At 47.1% G+C, this 20225-nt stretch overlaps 1 protein-coding gene across 1 annotated transcript in view; it reads right to left on the bottom strand.

Annotated features, from left to right (window-relative positions):
• Positions 1-400: 400 nt before the first annotated feature.
• Positions 401-20225, bottom strand: part of FKBP9 (FK506 binding protein 9) — a 52005-nt gene continuing 32180 nt past the window's right edge. The window contains exons 6-10 of the mRNA XM_021709184.1: positions 18112-18257; positions 12714-12900; positions 7502-7647; positions 4732-4895; positions 401-1800 (exon numbers count right to left, since the gene is read on the bottom strand). Coding sequence (XP_021564859.1) covers positions 1624-1800; positions 4732-4895; positions 7502-7647; positions 12714-12900; positions 18112-18257 — 820 coding nt within the window. The 3' untranslated portion in view covers positions 401-1623. The remainder of the gene's footprint in view (positions 1801-4731; positions 4896-7501; positions 7648-12713; positions 12901-18111; positions 18258-20225) is intronic.

Genomic DNA, 20225 nt, shown 5'->3' with positions numbered 1-20225 from the left:
AGCAGCCACTACACTCCAGTCTGGGCAACTGAGTGAGACTCCAACTCAAAAAAAAAAAAATCTCATCTCTATAAAAAAAATTTTTTAAATTAGCTGGGCATGGTGGTGCACAACTGTAGCCTCAGGTACTCAGGAGGCTGAGGTGGAAGGACTGCCTGAGCCCAGGAAGTTGAGGCTGCAGTAAGCTGTGATTGTACCACTGCACTCCAGCCTGGGCGACAGAGACTCCAACTCAAAAAAACAAAACATTAGCTTCTGACTGATACCCCCACATGCCTACGATGCTCTCCTTTTAATAAATCCAACGAAGTCTTGCTGTTTTTAATCAAGGGGATTATGACTGCGTGGTTCATTCCCACGGGATCCTCTTCGCCTTCAAATAAAATGCCACAAAACCAGATAATATAATTCAACATTTTATATCAGAAAAGATCAGCTTTCCAACATTTATTCCATTGAATGAGTGCACAGCATTTTCATGAACTATCTCAGGGCTACCTCCATACAAAATAGTTTAAATTAGTAAAAGAAAGCAGTTTCCAAAGGGAAATCATCAATGACTTGAGGGTAAACGCCAACACCACTTGGGAACAGAGGACAAAAGGTAGCCACGTGCTCAATGCATGATGCATGAACAGGAGGGCAGGTCGTTGCCATCCTGCAGCTGGGCCCAGCGCTCAGGGCACCACTCTCTCCGGGACACAGATAAGCGGCAGAAAAACATCACTTTGTTTATGCTCAGCAGCTCATCGATTGGAAGAACACTTCTGTCTCGGCCAAGGGAAATACTCTGCTGACTGACCAGCGAGGTGACTGCTTAGTTACCTGTCCCATCTATCACATGGCTCAGGGTGAAAAAAAAAGAGAGTACTCTACAAGATACTGAACTAGGAATAAGAAAGAGCTAAACAGACGACCTTGTATGGCAGAATCTCCGTCCATGGTCCAAAGGTCTTTCATGTAGTTCCCTGTTTTTTCTGTCCGGGAGGCTCTCTTAACCTCTGGGTTACACACTGCCCAGGGGAGGAGCACAGCGGGACAGGGTGTGAGGAACTCAAAAAGCACAATGTGTGTGCATGCGTGTGTGTGCTGGGAGAGGCAGGGGCCATCACCAGAGCTTGTATAGGCCGCTGAGAAAAGCCACGGGCTGCCTTTTGGGAATCTTGGGGGGGCGTGCCCTTTGCTTCTCCTGCCCAGCTTGAGATCTTTTTTAAAACACCATCAAGTTTAAAACAAAATTAACCCTCTTTATGTAGACACCCTGGACACTTTTTCTTCTGTTCCCTCCAAGATGATTATCATTTCTGTGTGATACTACATTCCATTAATAATAAAATGTTCCAAAAGGCTCACAAATAATGGCTGGCAGTGCAGCCTTTTCAGTACTGGACACGTCCCACGCTAAGGCACTCTGCACAGATTTTGTCTACTACCACTGGCAATTTGCCTAAATTCACCATGTGTATCAACCCACCCTGCTGTATACACCAGGTAGTATGTGACCCATCCGCTACTCACTAATGATGCACCTTCTGAGAAACCCTTGCACCCTCACTGCACGTTCTGCCCCGACAGGCAGCTTGGTGGCACACACTCCCTGGCACCAGCTGGCTTGTGCCTAGTTTAGAGTTCATCATGTTTGGCTTCCTGGTCTTTGAGCTTAAATTCTTCGGCCGTGACCTTCCCGTCTCCATTCCGGTCCTGGTTGGTGAACATATTCTTCACGATCATTTCAGCATCAAAACCAGGAGCGAGCTTCCCTTTGCCAGATGCCACTTGGGCGTGGATGTACTCGGAGAACTGGAAAGAGAACGAACGGGACAGACTGAGACACGCAGCAGCTGAGAATGCCAGACCCGGGACCGGAAACAGCATCCGAGAGTGACGGGGCTGCAATCTGAATCCGAGCTACCAAAATCGACAGGCTCTCTGTGGGAGCCATGTGATCTACGACCTGGGTTTGTAACTACAGACACAGGTGAAAAATCTCTGGACTAAACGACTCCAAGAGCCCTTAGGATCCAGGGAGCTAATACACGGAAGCCATCAGAGCTATGCCTTCTCCCCACTCAGAGTCCTCCAAATGCTGACCCCACAAGCACTCCAGCCTCTAAGAACATTGCTGCATGCATGCATTCATGCATACAGCAAAAGCTCACTGAGTACTATGTGCTGAGCACCGTTCCAGGTCCTTGAAAGGCATCAGTGTATGAAAAACAGATAAAGCCCTGCCTTTGTAATGCTCATGTTCTAGTGGGAAAGACAATTAGACACGAACATCATAATGAGTCAATCACATATTAAGTTACAAAATGAGACGTTCAGAAAAGAGGAAAATACAGAACTCAATATCAGAGAACAGGTTCAAGTATTAAATCCGGTGGTCCGGATAAAACCTCACTGAGAAAGGGAGGCTTGTGCAAAGGCTTGAAGGACGCCAGGGAAAGAGGCAAACAGTGACCCAGGACAAGCGTCCCCTGAGCAGAGGGCAGACAGTGCGAGGGCCGAGGGACACACGCCTCTCTGGTCACAGAACAGCAAGGGGAAAGTGTGGCCGGGCACACTGGGCAGAGGGAGAGTCGCTAGGGAGGAGGTTACAGCAAGCAGGAGGTGTAGGGTCTCTGGAGGCCCTTTCCAGGCCACCATAAGGCCCCGGGGCCTCTTCAGGGCTGACCTGGCTTCTGTGTGGCAGCGGTAGGGGTGTGGGTGAGGGCAGGAGGGGCTTCATGGATGCTGCTGCCATGGCGCAAACTGGAAAGGAGACGAGAGGCCCTGGGCTGTGAGGCTATGGAGTGGAGGTGGTGAAAGCGCCAGGCTCTGCACACGCTCTCGAGGTAGAGCTGGGAGAATGTCCTGAAGGAGTGATTACAGCCTTCAGGACAAAGCGAGGAGTCAAAGGTCACTGAGTGCATTTGCCTGAGCAACTGGAGGACAGTGTTGCCATCAACAGCAGTGGATGGGGGGATGGTGGGATGGGGTGGGGGAGGGGCCATCAGGGGCTCCATCAGTGAAGACACCAGGCAGAAGGAAGTGGAGAGAGAAGACTGGACGGGAGCTACGAATCCGGAAGTCATCAGGATACGGACTGGATGAGAGCACTGAGGGAGAGAGGGAGGACTGAGTCAGGACTTCGCCCAGAGCACTCCTATGCGAAGAGATGGGGAGAGGAGGACCAAGAAGGAGCTACCGGAAGGAATCCCAAGAAAATGTGGTGTCCTGGGAGCCAGGGAAAGAAGCGTCCTCAGAGGAGTCAGCTGTGTTGAAGTAAGAGAAGCAGGACAAATGACCCCTGGATTCGGTCCTGTGAAGGGCACTGGTCACTGTGGCAAGATCAGGTTTAGAGGTGTGGAGAGAGAAAAGTAGGAGAGGAGTGGGTTTAAGAGAGAATGGGAGCAGAGGAACAGGGAGGATATACAATTCCTTTGAAGTTTTTGCTTAAAGGAAGGAAAGAAATGAAAAAGACACATCAAGAGTAGGGAAAATAGCTAGGCGTGGTGGTTCAGGCCTACAATCCCAGCACTGTGGGAAGCCAAGGCAGGCAGACTGCTTGAGCCCAGGAGTTCGAGACCAGCCTGGGCAACAGAGCGAAACCTTGTCTCTATAGAAAATAAAAAATAAAATCAGCTGAGTGTAGTGGCAGGCGCTTATAGTCCCAGGTACCCGGGATGCTGAGGTGGAAGGATGGCCTGAGCCCAGGAGGTCAAGGCTGCCGTGAGTCGTGAGCATCATGAGCGTCGTGAGGATGCCACTGCACTCTAGCCTGGATGACACAGTGAGACCCCCAACTCAAAACAAAAAAAGGGGGGGAGGAAAATAATAGCATGTTTGTATGCCACCAGGAATGAGTCAGAAGTTGGGGACATGCAGATGACTAGGAGAGAGGGGAGATGACTGGAGCAATGTGCTTGAATAAGCAGGTGTAATCAGGTGGGGAGCTGGAACTCCCCAGGGCCAGGACAACACAGGACAGACAATCTTATTGCCCAGTTCCACGAAGAAGCACGTGGTCCAGGCTCAAACCACTGGGTGGCTTTGTGGCCTTGGGCAAGTCAGGTACCTTCTTTGTACACACTTTCTTCTTCTGAAAAACAGGGATGATGGCAAGGCTGTTGGGAGGACGGACTCAAAGAATACATGTGAAAACAGCACCATGCACGCATGCAGTGGGTACTGGGAGCTACCTCCACATCTGTGTACCCAGAACCAAGCCCTGTATGCTCAGAGGGTCAGTTTCCTCAGAGAGGAATGGTGAGCTTACATTTAGAGGGAGTGTCAAAGTATTTGGCGCCGGGCTCGGTGGCTCAGCCTGCAATCCCACGCTTTGGGAGGCCGAGTTGAGTGGATTGCCTGAGCCCGTGGGTTCGAGACCCGCCCGGGCAACTTGGCGAGACCTCATCTCTACAATAAATAAAAAAATCAGCCGGGCGTGGGAGAGTGCACCTGTAGTTCCAGTTACTTGGGAGGCTGAGGCGGAAGGATTGCCAGAGCCCAGCAGGTCGAGGCTGTGGTGGCCGGGAGCGGCTACTGCACTCCAGTCTGGGTGACAGAGTGAGACTCCAACTCAAAAAAAAAAAAAAAAGTGTTTGGCACACAAGTGGGGTGGTCACCATCAACACAAGAAATCCGGCATGGCTGTCCTCACTCTGAGCAGACCTCCCTTCAGAACCAGCCCCCTGACCCCAGCAGGCCCCCAAGCTCCTTCCGTCCCACTTATCTGCAAAGACCAGTTACCTCTTCAAGGAAGACCTCTCCATTGCCATCCTTGTCGATTTCTTCAAAGAGGTTGGGTGACACCTCGTCGTTCCATATAAACATGTACCCCTCGGGCAGGCCAGCCACCAGCTCCAGCAGCTCAATGTCGAACACCAGCACAGCACTGCCGGGCACTTCTCCATCTGCCCGAATGACAGGGGAGGGAGGCGGCGTCAGCCCGCGAGAAGCGGTGGAGCCCATCAACCATCAACTTTCATCGCCCTGCCAACCCTGGTCTCCAGTGGCCTTGCCAAAGACAGGCATTTCTTACCAAAGAAAGTGGAGCAGAGGCTGATTGCTTTCCAACTGTAGGCTGTGACCCATGAATGAGTCACAAAATCAGTTTATAGGGTGGTGACCAGCAGTTTTTTTAAATTAAGGAACAGAATAAAATAGTTCAGAATGCGTTGCACATTAGAAGAGAAGGGCACTGTTTCGTGAAGCTTGAGATTTAATTTTATATGTAAAACTCAATTATATATGTATAAATGGTATATTTATGTGTAATACAGATTGGGAGATAAAATGTATTTCTTTTTCTTTTTATTTGAGAAGAAGGCCTCATTCTGTCACCCAGGCTAGATAGAATACAGTGGCATGATCCCAGCTCACTACAACCTCAACCTCCTGGGCTTAAACGATCCTCCCACCTCAGCTTCCTGAGCAGCTGGAACAACAGACATACACCACCATGCCCAGCTAACTGTTTTTATTTTTTGTAGAATGAAGTCTCACTCTGTTGCCCAGGCTGGTCTTGAACTCCTGGGTTCAAGCGATTCTCCCGTCTCGGCCTCCCAAAGTGGTGGAATTACAGGTGGGAGCCACTGCGCACGGCTAAAATGTATTTCTTACTGTGTGTCTTAGTGAAAAAAGTTTGAAAACTACTCGTAGAGACTACAATGGTAGAACTTTTCAATGACTCTAACAGCAGAACTTTAAGAACAATAACAGTCTGCCTAACTTTTCAATGATTCTAACAGCAGAACTTTAAGAACAATAACAGTCTGCCTAAAAATGATAAGCCAGGTTATGACTGTGAATGCAAATTCAAAAACATATGTAGCATGGACCCACAAGAAGTTATAAAGTATGGATGAAGAAATGTAATATATAGTATTCAAAATTATTATATTATACATTATCTAGATTGTATTTTATATATACATGCTATATAATTGCCTAAATATCCCAGGAAATCTTAAAGAATATAAAACATTTTTCCTGTAATCCCAGCACTTTGGGAAGCCGAGGCAGGAGGGTTGCTTGAGCCCAGTAGTTTTGAGACCAACCTGGGCAACACAGTGAGACCCTGTCTCTCCAAAAACTCAAAAATTAGCCGGGCACAATCGCATGCACCTATAGTCTCAGCTACTCGGGCAGGAAGGATCACCTGAGCCAAGGAGATGGGAGGCTGCAATGAGCCATGATCATGCTACTGCACTCCAGTTTGGGCAACAGAATATACAACATTTTTCAAAAGGTTTCTTCTGGGGTTGATGGGAGGAACAGATGCACTTTTATAATTATTTAAAAGTTGTGGCCAAGTGTAGTGATTTACGCCTGGAATCCCAGCACTTTGGAAGGCCAAGGCAGGACACCTTGAGCCCAGGAGTTTGAGATCAGCCTAGGCAACATAGCAAGATCTCATCTCTACTCCCCCCAAAAATAAAAAATTAAACATGCCAGGCATGGTGGTACACACCTGCCCCAGCTACTTGGGAGGCTTAGGCGGAAGGACCATTTGAGCCCAGGAGGAAAGGTTGCAGTGAGCCGTGATCATGCCACTGCACTCCAGCCTGGGCAACAAAATGAGACCTCGACTGGAAAAAAAAAGAAAGTTGTGAAAAAGGAAATCAATCCAAAGTGCCTATCATTTTTACAAATTAACCCTTTCTATCTCCTATATCTTCAGCTATCATCAGCATAAAGACACTGAAAAGAAGGGGTTCCCGAATCCCCCAGGTGGGGGACACATTCTGATTGAAATCATGGAGTAAAACATAACCACTGTGAGGATGAGGCAAGACAGTATTTCCAGAACTTGAAACTAATCTCTCCCAAAAGGAATTGTCTAGATGGCTCACAGGCTCAGGGGAAATGAAAAGCAGCAGCCAGCCAGGCTCGGTGGCTCAGCCTGTAATCCCGTGCCTTTGGGAGGCTGAGGTGAGTGGATTGCCTGAGCCCGCGGGTTCGAGACCCGCCTGGGCAGCAAGACCTCATCTCTACAATAAATCAAAAAATCAGCCTGGTGTGGTAGCGCATGCCTGTAATTCCGGCTACTTGGAAGGATCGCCGGAGCCCAGCAGGTCGAGGCTGTGGTGGCCGGGAGCAGCCACTGCACTCCAGTCTGGGCCACAGAGTGAGACTCCAACTAAAAAAAAAAAAAAAGAGAAAGAAAAGCAGCAGCCGATAGCATTCACCTGTCCCAGGAAACAGTTCTGAAGAAAGCGCCCACCTGACCTCTGAGAAATCTCCCAGACAGCTCCCCCAGGGCCACCTCCCATACGTGGGTCTGAGCAACCAAAGCTTATTTCACTGAAACTTGATCTTTCTTAAGAGGGCAGGGGGGCATTGATGTGACTCACTGAATTCGCAGAGGTCTTTAAATACTCCAAAAAATAGAAACCATAGACTCTTTGGGTTTTAAACAGACAAGGCACCTGGTGGTTCTAACTATGGCCTCCCACAAAGAACAAACTTCAGATCGTGAACATGCCCTGAAAACCCTTGAGGAAGGTCGCCTACTCACCCACGCCAGCCTCCCCGTATCCCAGGTGGGGTGGAATGATCACTGTCCGTTTCTCACCAACACACATCTCTCTGAGACCCATGTCCATTCCCAGCACGACTTGTCCAGACCCCAAAACAATGTTGTAAGTTTTGCCTAAATTCCACCTGAAAATGAAACAGAAGAGCCCTGGGTTAGTTCACCAACCCGCTGGAACTTGAGAGTGCTCTCATGTGAAGAACACTTCATTTCTCAGATATTTCTGACAAAGACATAGAACACCCCCACCTAATCATGAGGAAATGTCAGACAAACACAAAGTGAGGCAAAATAACCGGCCTGTCATCTTCAAGAAGAGTTAATGTCATGAAAATTAAGGGAAGACTGAGGAACCATTTCAGAGATAAGTATATATTCTTTTGCTATAAAGAACCTTAGGGGGATATTTGGTAAAACTGAAGTGGGGTCTGAGGATTAAAGGGCAGTGATGTATCAAGTTCACTTTATGATTTTAATGAATATATATGTCGGAAAATGTACATGTTTGTGGAAAATACATGTTTGGCTGGGCACAGTGGCTGAAGCCTGTAATTCCAGCACTTTGAGAGGCCGAGGCGAGAGGATTGCCTGAGCCCACGGGTTCGAGACCAGCCCAGGCAACATAGCAAGATCTCATCTCTACAGTTAATCAAAAAATTAGCCGGGCGTGGTAGTGCATGCCTGTAGTTCTGGTTACTTGGAAGGATGAGGTGGAAGGATTGCTGGAGCCCAGAAGATCAACACTGGGGTGGCCGTGAATATGCCACTGCACTCCAGTTTGGGCAAAGGAGTAAGACTCTAACTCAAAAAGAAAAAAAAAAAAAAGAAAGAAGAAAATGCATACTCATCCAACCTGGACAATATAGTAGAACTAGTCTCTATAAAAAATCAGAAAATTATCTGGGCATGGCAGCACACACCTGGAGTCCCAGCTACTTGGGAGGCTGAAGCAGGAAGATCACCTGAGCTCAGGAGGTTGAGGCTGCAGTGAGCTGTAATTGTGCCACTGCACACCAGCCTGAATGACAGAGTGAGAACCAACTCGAAAACAGAAAAAGAAATGCACACTCCAGTATTCCAGTATTCAGGGTGATGAACAAGTCTCACTCAGGCCATGGAACATCATGGCGGCAACCATGATGGCATAAGGGTGTGGGGAGTTCCTGGTACAGCTCTTGCAACTTTTCTCTGAGTTTTAGTCAACGTTCTAGTCAGTCATCTTCATGAGAATTTTTATTATATACAGTGTAGTTAAATCCCTGGGCTTTGGATTTGGCAAGACCTGAATTTGAATCCTGGTTCCGTCACTTAATTTGACCCCGGGGAAATGTAACTTCTAGTTACTTTTACTATGAAATGGAGATAAAATAGCTACCTCACAAGGAATTGAACAGCAAATAATAAAATATGCTTGGCACAGCAGAGAGCCAGTAGAAAGGACTTGATAAATCAACGACCTTGAGGGTGTAATGTGTTAACATGCTTGTGTATGTAAGTCTAAGGCGCCAAAAAGATAACCGAAAGGTTATTTAAAATTTATTAATTTAGAGATAGGATCATGCTCTGTCGCCTAGGCTGGAGTATAGTGACATGATCATAGCTCATTGCAGTCTCAAATTCCTGGGCTTAAATGATCCTCCCACCTCAGCCTCCCAAAGTGCTGGGATTACAGGTATGCGCTACCACACCCGGCCATAACTGAGAGGTTAATTATCCATGGTTTCCTGGACCCTGGGGAACCCAGTTTAGAAAAAGTTACTCTATAAGTTTAGACACTACTGAAAATAAATCTATTTTAAAACCTATGGCTTTCCTGTCACCTCCTACAGGCAAACAGTGTGTATGTTCAATACCAAGGGAGAAAAGTCCCTGATACCCTCTTGATGCCCATCATCAGGTGGTGACGACAGGGACAAGATGGTATCATATCCCCTTCTCAGGATTCCTCCCTATGCCCTAGGCTGCCACTGCTTTTCCTCCTCCAGTGGTTCTCAGTGGTTCCTACCTGGGAGGAAACTGAAACAAAGCCAACCCTGGCACAGGAAACTTTGGTCCAGGCCTGAGGGAGGAACCACCCTCTGCCCTGCCTTGGCAGCATGGAGGAGCTCACGCTGCCTTCCTCCGGGCACCAACCATCAGGACCTCCCCTGGGACTACTCCCGATTTCAAAGTCTTACAGAATATTCCAGAACTCAGTCATCGAGTAATAAATGTTTTGTTCTTTCTCCCTGAAGCCAGTGAAAACAACACACACACACACACACACACACACACACACACACACACACACACACACACGAAAAAAATCCTTGAAGCAATTTGTTTTCTTGTGTCATCTCTGAAAACATCACTAATTCTCTTTCCTCGGGTCCTTTTATTTTATTTTATTTTATTTTATTTTTTTGAGTTGGAGTCTCACTTTGTCGCCCAGACTGGAGTGCAGTGGCCGCTCCCGGCCACGGCAGCTTCGACCTGCTGGGCTCCGGCGATCCTTCCGCCTCAGCCTTCCGAGTAGCTGGAACTACAGGCATGCACTACCACACCCGGCTAATTTTTTTGATTTATTGTAGAGATGAGGTCTTGCCAAGTTGCCCAGACGGGTTACGAACCCACGGGTTCAGGCAATCCACTCACCTCAGCCTCCCAAAGTGTGGGATTACAGGCTGAGCCACCGAGCCCGGCTGGGTCCTTTTATTTCAATTTATTTCTTTTTTAGCCAGTCTTCCTCTCAAACACCCTCCTCATCCTCCTCTGTGCTCCATGGCCTCCATCCTCCTGTCTGCCCTCCACCCTCTCTGGTTCTCTGCCCACCTTCTCTCTCTCTGCTCCCACCAGCAGTCCCTGCTCTTATCCTGATGATTCAGAGCCCACAGAAAGTATTGGCTTTGTTGGTTACCGTGTCCATGCAGGGCTTGAGCTGGGCCCAGGGAGGTAGATGGCTGCTACACTCCCTCCCATGATTCCACTATTCCAGAGCCTTCACCAAAAGGATCCCGGCAGGACCACTGGCTGCTGTTCCTCTGTGCAGATTTACAGTAATACAAAGGATCTCAGGACACAAAATGGAGTTTCTGAGATGAGGCAGGAATCCACTACACACACACAGCAGGGAGGAAGCCCAATTCTCCCTCCCAGTGAGAAGCACATCCTGACCCACCGCAAAGGAATTCCTTTGTTCAGTTTCCACTCCCCACTGCCTCCTTCCTTGGCCCAAGGGGCACAGACAGGAATATGATCATTAGCAGCCGTGGCACTTCCAGACTTTTCTAAACTTGTGGACCCTTTTCACGCGCATGAGCTCACCTGGTCTGCAAACAACTAAAAGTCCTGCTCCTTCCCACTGCCCTGATTCCCACGTGCTTCCAATAACTGGTGGTTGGGGTATCTTTGCAAGGAGGTTTTTTGGTAAGCCAGGCTTGTAAAATTGGCCCCAGAAACTATGGACATATTTATTGATTATAAAATGTATATTTTTTCACATGTTAATCTCTCTGTAATTAGGATACATTTTGTGATTGCCAGTATATCATTTTTTGGTCAGAATTTTTACTTTCTTAGAGCTACATGAAATAATGCTTTCAAAATGAACGCCTTTCGGATTTGATGACATATGTTAAATGCATTAGCATACAGAGGCTCATAAACCCAGAGGGAACAGTCTGAAGAGTGCATCTCTAGTCCCTAGGCTCTCTCTCTACACACCTGGCTCTGCCTAGCCACACACACTGTCGCCCGAAGTTAGAAGGCAGAGAGACAGGGGAAGGGGGAGAGTCCTCCACAGCCAGAATAAATGCAGTAGCACATACCTGCTTTTTTTTTTTTTGAGTTGGAGTCTCACTCTGTTGCCCAGACTGGAGTGCAGTGGCCGGGAGCGGCCACTGCAGCCTCAACCTGCTGGGCTCTGGCGATCCTTCCGCTCAGACTTCCAAGTAGCTGGAATTACAGGTGCGCGCTACCACGCCCGGCTAATTTTTTAATTTATCGTAGAGATGAGGTCTTGCCAAGTTGCCCAGGCGGGTCTCGAACCCACAGGCTCAGGCAATTCACTCACCTCAGCCTCCCAAAGCGCTGTGATTACAGGCTGAACCACTGAGCCCGGCTGCACATACTTGCTTATATGAAGCATTTTTTTCCCCCAAGACCAAACTTGGGAATCTAAGTCAGGCTCAGAACAAATGGATGTATAAGCAAATGCTGAGACCCAGAGTTCAAGGCCAGCCTGGGCAACATAGTGAGACCCCATCTCTATAAAAATAAAAATTAAAGAATAAATGAAATGCTGAAAATACTTCTTTCCCAAAGAAGAGAAAGAATTAACTTATGGACTGCATTAACAGAGACATCTGAAGATTCAGAAACACCAGCAGCAAAGCTTTTACATGTCAGGTTCCATTTCTGCTGATGATTCCTATTCAATATGTTCTCAGATGTATCTTGATCAGTTAACACTTACAAAATGCCCCTTTCGCGCCATGCTGTGAGCAAGGTGCAAGGAATAAAAATACTGTTCAATAAGGTATTCAGACCAGCAACAGAGATAAAAACAAAAATAACTGAAAGAGAGGAAATATGTAAAGTGCTCTGAGACTTATAGAAGCAGAATCAGGTGATTCTTCCTAGGAGTTAAGGAAAGATTTTGAGAAAAGGGAGGACACCGAAGCCAGGGCAGAAGACGACCAGGAAAAAAAGGAGCAAGTAGTATCCAACCTCCACCACTGCACATGGAATCCTGGGAGGTGGAAGGTGGGCCCCAGCAGAAGAGACTGGTGAGGCAGAACGGAGCTGACAGAACTTATGTGCTGGACTCCAAAGTCTGGTCTTTATCCATGGGTCAGTACTAAAAGACAGCAGTTGGGCAACCCCTTCGGGTCCCTTCCCACTGTGGGAGCTTTTCTGTCCTCTCAATAAATCCTGCTTTCTTAAAAAAAAAAAAAAAAAAGACAGCAATTCTATGATGGGGTTTGTTTTTCAGAAAGATAACTTCACACAGTAAAGAATAATCTGGAGCAGGGCAAGACCACTGATGGAAAACTTAGAACAGAGCACCTGAGTAGTGATACAGGCTTGAGCTACGTAGTGGGGGCCATGGAGATAAAAGCTCTCGGCCAATGTCTAATGAAAAGAGAAGGAAAATGGCAGGGACACACGACTGCTACTATCCAGGCTCACTCCACACCATTTTGGCTGCCCTTACGTGGAGTCCAGGAGGGTCCCATCCAGAAGCGAGGCGTTGTAGTGATACTTGAGATAATCTCCCTTCTTACTCAGCACTGAGCAGTCGGGGGGCTTGTAGTGGGAGGTGATGCTGATGGAGTCTGAGGGGTTGTGGAAGTCGATCACGTGGATGTCAAATACCAGTACGGCTGAGCCGGGGATATTCCCTAAAAGACAGACATGGGGAATTAATGAATGAGCCCTCCAAACCACAGCACATGTGCCTCCCCAGTGTCACTGGGTATGTCCTCACAGCTCTCCAAGTGAGGAACACGGGCACCCAGTGTGTACTAAAATTCAAGACTATGGGCTATTGTTCCATGGACACGTCGAGCCTGAAAGATGAGTAGCAAAGGTGATCACAGGTGAGGACATTCAAGCCCAGTCAAGGTTTGCTCCTTACCCACCAGAAGAGGGGGGACGAGAAAATCAGGGGTAGGATGAGATCACTCCAGTGGCCCACCAAGGCTCAAGAGAAACAAAACTAACATAAACTCGGTAGAGGAGGAAAACGCCTTGCCAAAATCGATGGCTTCAGACAGTACACTTGACGGTCACAGAGTGCTTTAGAACACGTCCTATACCTTCCACACACAATTATTCATAACCTCTTCCTTTCCACGGTCTCCATTTGTAAAAACAGTATCTCACATCGGAACAATGTCTTACAGTAACTGTATGGAGTAGGCATTACCATTAAACCAGGAATTTAACGACAGCTTCTCAGGTGGGAGGGAAGACACCTCAAAGATACACATCAGTTGTGAAACACACCCCCTTGAAAGCTATTTCAAGCCGGGTTCGGTGGCTCAGCCTGTAATCCCGCGACTTTGGGAGGCTGAGGTGAGTGGATTGCCTGAGCCCGCGGGTTCGAGACCCGCCTGGGCAGCGAGACCTCATCTCTACAATAAGTCAAAAAATCAGCCGGGCGTGGTAGCGCATGCCTGTAATTCCGGCTACTTGGAAGGCTGAGGTGGAAGGATTGCCAGAGCCCAGCAAGTCGAGGCTGCGGTGGCCGGGAGCGGCCACTGCACTCCAGTCTGGGCGACAGAGACTCCAACTCAAAAAAAAAAAAAAAAAAAGAAAGCTATTTCAGAAAACCTTAAATGTAAAAAAAGTTTAAATGATATTACTTAGAGTCAAGGATATATAGTATTGTCATTAGCATTTTATATATAAGAAAAACAACTCGGCTAGGAGCGGTTTCTCACTCCTATAATCTGCAGCACTTTGGGAGGCCAACGTGAGAGGATTGCCTGAGCCCCGAGTTCGAGACCAGCCTGGGCAACTTGGTGAGACTTCATCTCTACAATAAATCAAAAAATTAGCCGGGCATGGTGGCACGTGCCTGTAGTTCCAGCTACTTGGAAAGCTGAGGCGGAAGGATCACTTGAGCCCAGCAGGTCGAGGCTGCGGTGGCCGGGAGCGGCCACTGCACTCCAGGCTGGGCGACAGAGTGAGACTCCAACTCAAAAAAAAAAAAATACCTCCCCTCCCACTGTGAGAGCTTTTCTGTCCTCTCAATAAATCCTTTCTCACTTAAAAAAAAAAAACCCAGAGGATTGTTTCTAGATTTGAATGAGTTTGTGTACAGACACAGAGCGGGGCAAAACATAAGTTATTCTCTTCACTTTCCTCTCTTTCCTATAAGAGTTCTTAAGAGTTTGGAAGTTGGGTAACAAACAGCAAACCATCGAGGAAGTGATGCTTATACAACCACGCGGGCAGAATCCATTCCCCTCTTCAGGGCTGCACACACATCCAAGCACCCTAAATTCAAAGCTGACCACGGAACAAAGCAGGTAACAGAAAGGTCCAGAACTGTTTTCAGACGGCTATCCCTTCCCCTCTACTAACCCGCAGGGGAAAACAGCTGCAACAAAATGAAATGCTGATGGGTGGCTGAGAGCACCATGGAGAGCCCAGCAATTCACTCCTCCCACAGGTATTTGCTGAATGCTTACTATGTGCCTGGTCCTGTAGTACGTGGTGAGGAAATCACAAGCTAGAGAGTTTCTGCACCCTGACACCCTTCTCAGGTCACTCCCCCACCACAGGAACATGTGATTCAAGATGCAGCATTCCCATGCTCAGGAAATTTATGAGTCTTCGGATGCTTCCCAGAGCCTTATATAATTCTTTGCAGAGCTCTGTCTCATACTTGATAGATAGCCAAAAGGGAAAAAAATAATTCAAGCAAATGTTTTCCATCAATGCATTCTTTTTAAAGAAAGGAAGGATTAGTCCTCAGGTCATAACAAAACAAGAATACTCAGAAAGTATTTACCTGTTTCTGTATGTATTTGTCTAGAAGTGGAAATTACATGATAAGCTAGACAAACAGAACATGAAAAAAAATCCCTGTCGAATAGATCCTAAGCTGCAATCTGTTATGGCTTAATCAATCAGAAATTTAAGTCAGGGAGAAAAAAAAATTGTTTCTCCATGGTATAATCTAGTTTCCAAGAACTTGGCATTTTAGATCCTCTGGGACAAACCCTACTGGAAAAGTCTCCAGATCCATAGGCTGTATAAGCAGAAATGAATGTGTTAACAAAATGAATATGTATGGACAGCAAGAACAGAAATCCATCAGCAAAAGAACACAAAAGCAAAATAAATATTACAACTATTCCTAAGCAAGTTAGCAAGAAATAGCATTCTGAGAGAACATCATTAAGAAAGGAAATATGGTTTGGAATATTATGGAGTCATTAAAAATATCTGTTGGGGTGCAGTAGCTCACACTGGTAATCCCAGTACTTTAGAAGGCGGAGCCGGACTCAGTGGCTCAGCCTTAATCCTGTGCCTTTAGGAGGCTGAGGTGAGTGGATTGCCTGAGCCCGCGGGTTCGAGATCCGCCCGGGCAACTTGGCGAGACTTCATCTCTACAATAAATCAAAAAACTAGCCGGGCATGGTAGCACGTGCCTGTCATTCCACCTACTTGGAAGGCTGAGGAGGAAGGATCACCCGAGCCCAGCAGGTCAAGGCTGCGGTGGCCGGAAGCAGCCACTGCACTCCAGTCTGGGCGACAGAGTGAGACCTCAACTCGAAAAAAAAAAAAAAAAAAGAAGGTTGAGGTAGGAGGATCACTTGAGGTCAGGAATTCAAGACCAGCCTGAGAAACAGTTAGACCCCATTTCCTTTTTTTAGAATTTTTTTTTTAAATTTTAAAGATGTGGGGTACAATTCAGGGTTAGGTATATAAGTGGTCATCATACCTATTTTTAAAATTTAAAAAAATCTATTGGCATAGAAAGTTGTTCACAATATATCTGTTGTTCACAACAAATTGGTTGAAGAGAGATATATCAAATTAATATGTATAGATGATTCTATTTTTAATAGGATTGATCAGTGTAGGTGGACATATCTTCTTCTTACCCATACATATACTCAAAAGTGTACAGGGATATCCACTTTATGGTTGTATTAGTTTCCTACTGCTGCTATAACAAATTATCACAAACTTGTTGGCTTAAAACAACATAAATTGATTCTCCTAATTCTGGAGGTCAGAAGTAGAAACTCAGGGTATTATTAGGGATGTGTTCTTTTCGGAGGCTCCTGGGGAGAATGTGTTTCCTGGCCTTTTCCAGTTTCTAGAGGACACCCTCATTCCTTGAGGGAGCTCCTTCCTCCAGCTTCTAAGTCAGCAGCTTAGCACTTTCTCCCGTCTGGCCTCCCGCCTCCCTCTTACAAGGACCCTTATAAGCATTTCAAAGCCACTTGGATAACCCAGGATGCCATCCCTATCTCAATATCCCTAACTTAATCACATCCATAAATACCTTTTTAATAACATGTATACCGTTCCGGGGATTAGGATGTGGACATCTTTGGGGGTCAATATTCTTCCATCCACATTAACAATGTTTATTTCAGGGCAATGAGATTATGGGAGGTTTTTATTTTATTTATCTGCATTTTCTTTTTTTGTGTAACTTTTATTTTTTGATTGATTTTAATAGAGAGGGGGCTTTGTTATATTGTCCAGGCTGGTCTCGAACTCCGTGCCTCAAGGGATCCTCCCACCTCAGCCTCTCAAGAAACTGGGATTACCGTGCTCAGCTCCCTTTATGTAAAGGTATTTATTTATTTATTTTTGAGTCTGAGTCTCACTCTGCTGCCCGGGAAGAACACAGCAAGACCTCTTCTCTACAAAAAAATCAAAAAAATTAGCTGGACATGGTAGTGCACACCTGTAGTCCCTGCTACTCAGAAGGCTGAGACAGAAGGATTGCCTGAGCCCAGGAGGTCAAGGCTGCAGTTAGCTGTGACTGTGCCACTGCACTCCAGCCTGGGCAACAGAGTGAGACCCTGACTCAAAAATAAAATAAAATAAAATAAAAAATAACAGGCCAGACGCAGTGGCTCAAGCCTGTAATCCCAGCACTTTGGGAGGCCGAGGTAAGGGGACTACTGCCTGAGCCCACGGGTTCAAGAACAGCCTGACCAACTTGGCAAGACCTCATCTCTACAATAAATCAAAAAATTAGCCAGGTGTGGTAGCATGCGCCTATAGTTCCGGCTACTTGGAAGGTTAAGGCAGAAGGATCACCTGAGCCCAGCAGGTCAACGCTGGGGTGGCGGTGAGCATGCCACTGCACTTCAGACTGGGCGGACAGAGTGAGACTCCAACTCAAAAAAAAAAAAAAAAAAAGCAAGCCAGGGCTTCTGCACTTACTTTCAGATGATACAATCAAAAATAAAATATAAAAAGATCAAGTATAGCAAGATATTGACAATTATGAAAACAGTGGAATCCACCATATAGTTCTTTCAACTTCAGTGTGGGTTTAAAACTTTTCAAAAGGAAAACAAAAATGGGCAGGGGGAACAAAAAGAAAAAAGAGAACAACACCAGAAAATACTTTGGTATTCTAGTCTTAGGCTAGACTTCAGTTTCAACATTTTGGCTCTCAAGAAGCCCTCCCTCTTCAAAGCACATGGTCCATGCCTGTAGTCCCAACCACTCAAGAGGCTGAGGCAGGATAATCCCTTATGCACAGGAGTTCATGGCTTTAGTGCTCTATGATCACACCTGCCAATAGCCACTGCATGCCAGCCTGGACAACATAGCAAGATCCTGCCTCTAAAAAAAATAAAAACAAAACTGAAGGCGGAAGTATTGCTGGAGCCCAGCAGATCAAGGCTGCCGTGGCCAAGAGGGTGCCACTGCACTCCAGTCTGGGTGACAGAGTGAGACTCCAACTCAAAAAAAAAAACCTGAAAAAAGGAGGAGGACGAGGAAGAGGAGGAGGAAGGAGAGAAAAAGGAGGAGGAGGAGGAGGAAGAGGAAGAAGAAGCAGCAGCAGCAGCTTCCAAGAATTGTGAAAACAGTCACAGTTAGTGAGGAAGGCAAGTGAGACTCACCTCTTCCTTCCTCTCCATACCCCAGATGAGGAGGGACTACAATCCTTCGCTTCTCTCCAATGCAAACACCAAGTAAACCTTCGTCCATCCCAGGAATCACATAGCCCTGCCCAATGTATGTGTCAAAGGTACGGTTCCGGGAGTAACTAGAAAAGAAAAAAAAAGGAAAGCTGTAATTCATGAGGGACACCACAGCAACTATATAAATTACATGGAACTATGATGAAAAGAAACACAGAGGCCTCCAGATTTAGGAACAGGGTGAACCACAGAATATGAGGACACAGCCAGGAAGCACGTGCCCCCAGTGGCGACCAAGAAACCCCACACAGCATGTGAGTAGCCACCTGCAGAAACACTCAGAGACACGCTCTCCAACCCTCTGATTTGGTCAGGTTATGACTGCAGTGCGGGTTATGAGAAAGTGCTACACAGAAATGGAGCTAATGTAAAGTGAACTGTACACGCGGTAACCATGTCAAGTTCATTTAAAAAGCATCAAACATAGCCCTTATCAGAAACTAAGAATGTGTCAAAAGGACAACGTCTCCAGCCTCTAAAGGGAAGATATCCATACATGTGGAACATGTGTATTCTGATCGCCAGAAAAGTAGCACATATCTGAGAGCCATCTAACTCTGCAGTCTCTACCACAGCCTGGAGGAAATATCCCCCCAATAACCCCTGCTCACTGAGCTACCTCTGGTGAATACTTGGTTTTCCCAAGCACCCCTGGCTGGCAGGCCCAAGTATTCCGCTCAGTGGCCAAGATTCAGCCTCTGTATAAGCTGCCAGTTGAGTCTGATTACTATGAGTTTAGTGAAAAGAGAAATCAATTCCCCAAAGCCTGATGATTCCAGAATAAAAAAATAAAACTTGACACGCCAGTCTGTTACCAAACTGTGGACCACATCCACTACCCAGTCTGTTACCAAACAGAGATCCGCATCCACTACCCACACCCCCTGGTGCAGATGAGGCCAAACGCCTGTCCTGAAAGAGCCGGTCAGTCCTGCCATTACCTCACCACACATGATGTGCCCGGCTCCTGGCATCCTCCAGCCAGGGGAGCACTGACTCAGGGAAGACGGGCTGCCAGGTGGGGCCAGGAAGATGAGAAGGCAGAGCCGTGGGGGCACTCCCTGTCAACACCCCTCGGAGACCACAGAGCCAAGGGGCATGGAGAAGGGATGACAACAGATGGTTCTCCTCACCTGGGAAGCAGGAGAGTGTCTACATAAACCCCAGAGGAGGCTATGGAGAAGTACCACTTTCCACCCACATAGGAGAGCAACCCACACTGAGCAGGCCCAAACCTCCTCCCCTTGTGCTGGTCAGGCAGGCCTGGAAGGGAACACAGCAGGAAGTGTCTGGCTCCTAGCATCCTCCAGCCAGAACAGGACTCTCACCTCCCTGAGCTCTGACTTCTCTGGCAGATGTCTGGAGATCATCAGCAATGTGCAGCCCACTGCTGGGCATTCAGGGAAGAGGAGGATGCCTACGAGACAGGGTCCTGAGGAAGGGACATCAAGTGAAGAGGTGGCAGGTACCTCAGAGGGGTAAGCGCTGCCAGATGGAACAGTCAGCAAAGGTTCCCGGGGCGTGGGGAGACAGGACACTGAAGGCTGTGAGGTCCGCACAGGGAAGAGCACCGGGCTAGCAGCAAGGGCCAAGTGGAGAGGCAAGACAGAGGCTCAGAAGAAGAGAAAAGAGGATAAGGTAGGCTTGAATCGTAGCAAACTTTGAATAACAGTATATTTTTAATTTTATTATTATTATTTTTGAGTTGGGGGTCTTAAATCTGTCATCCAGGCTGGAGTACAGTGGCACAATCATGGTTTACTGCAGCCTCAACCTCCTAGACTCAGGTGTTGCTGCGACTCTAGGCACGCACCACCACAGTTGGTTAATTTTTTGTTTTTCTGTAGAGATGAGGACTTGCCATGTTGTCCAGGCTGGTCTTAAGCTCCTGGGCTCAAGCAACGCTCCTGCCTTGGACTTTCGAAAATGCTGGGATCACAGGCATGAATAAGTTTCTTTTTTTCTTTTTTTTTTTTTTGAGTTAGAGTCTTACTCTGTTGCCCAGACTGGAGTGCAGTGGCTGCTCCCGGCCC

Source organism: Carlito syrichta, unplaced genomic scaffold (genome assembly GCF_000164805.1).
Source record: "Carlito syrichta isolate Samal-C Ts95f unplaced genomic scaffold, Tarsius_syrichta-2.0.1 Scaffold169078, whole genome shotgun sequence".
Taxonomy (NCBI): domain Eukaryota; kingdom Metazoa; phylum Chordata; class Mammalia; order Primates; family Tarsiidae; genus Carlito; species Carlito syrichta.
This window is presented reverse-complemented; position numbering and strand designations above follow the sequence as displayed.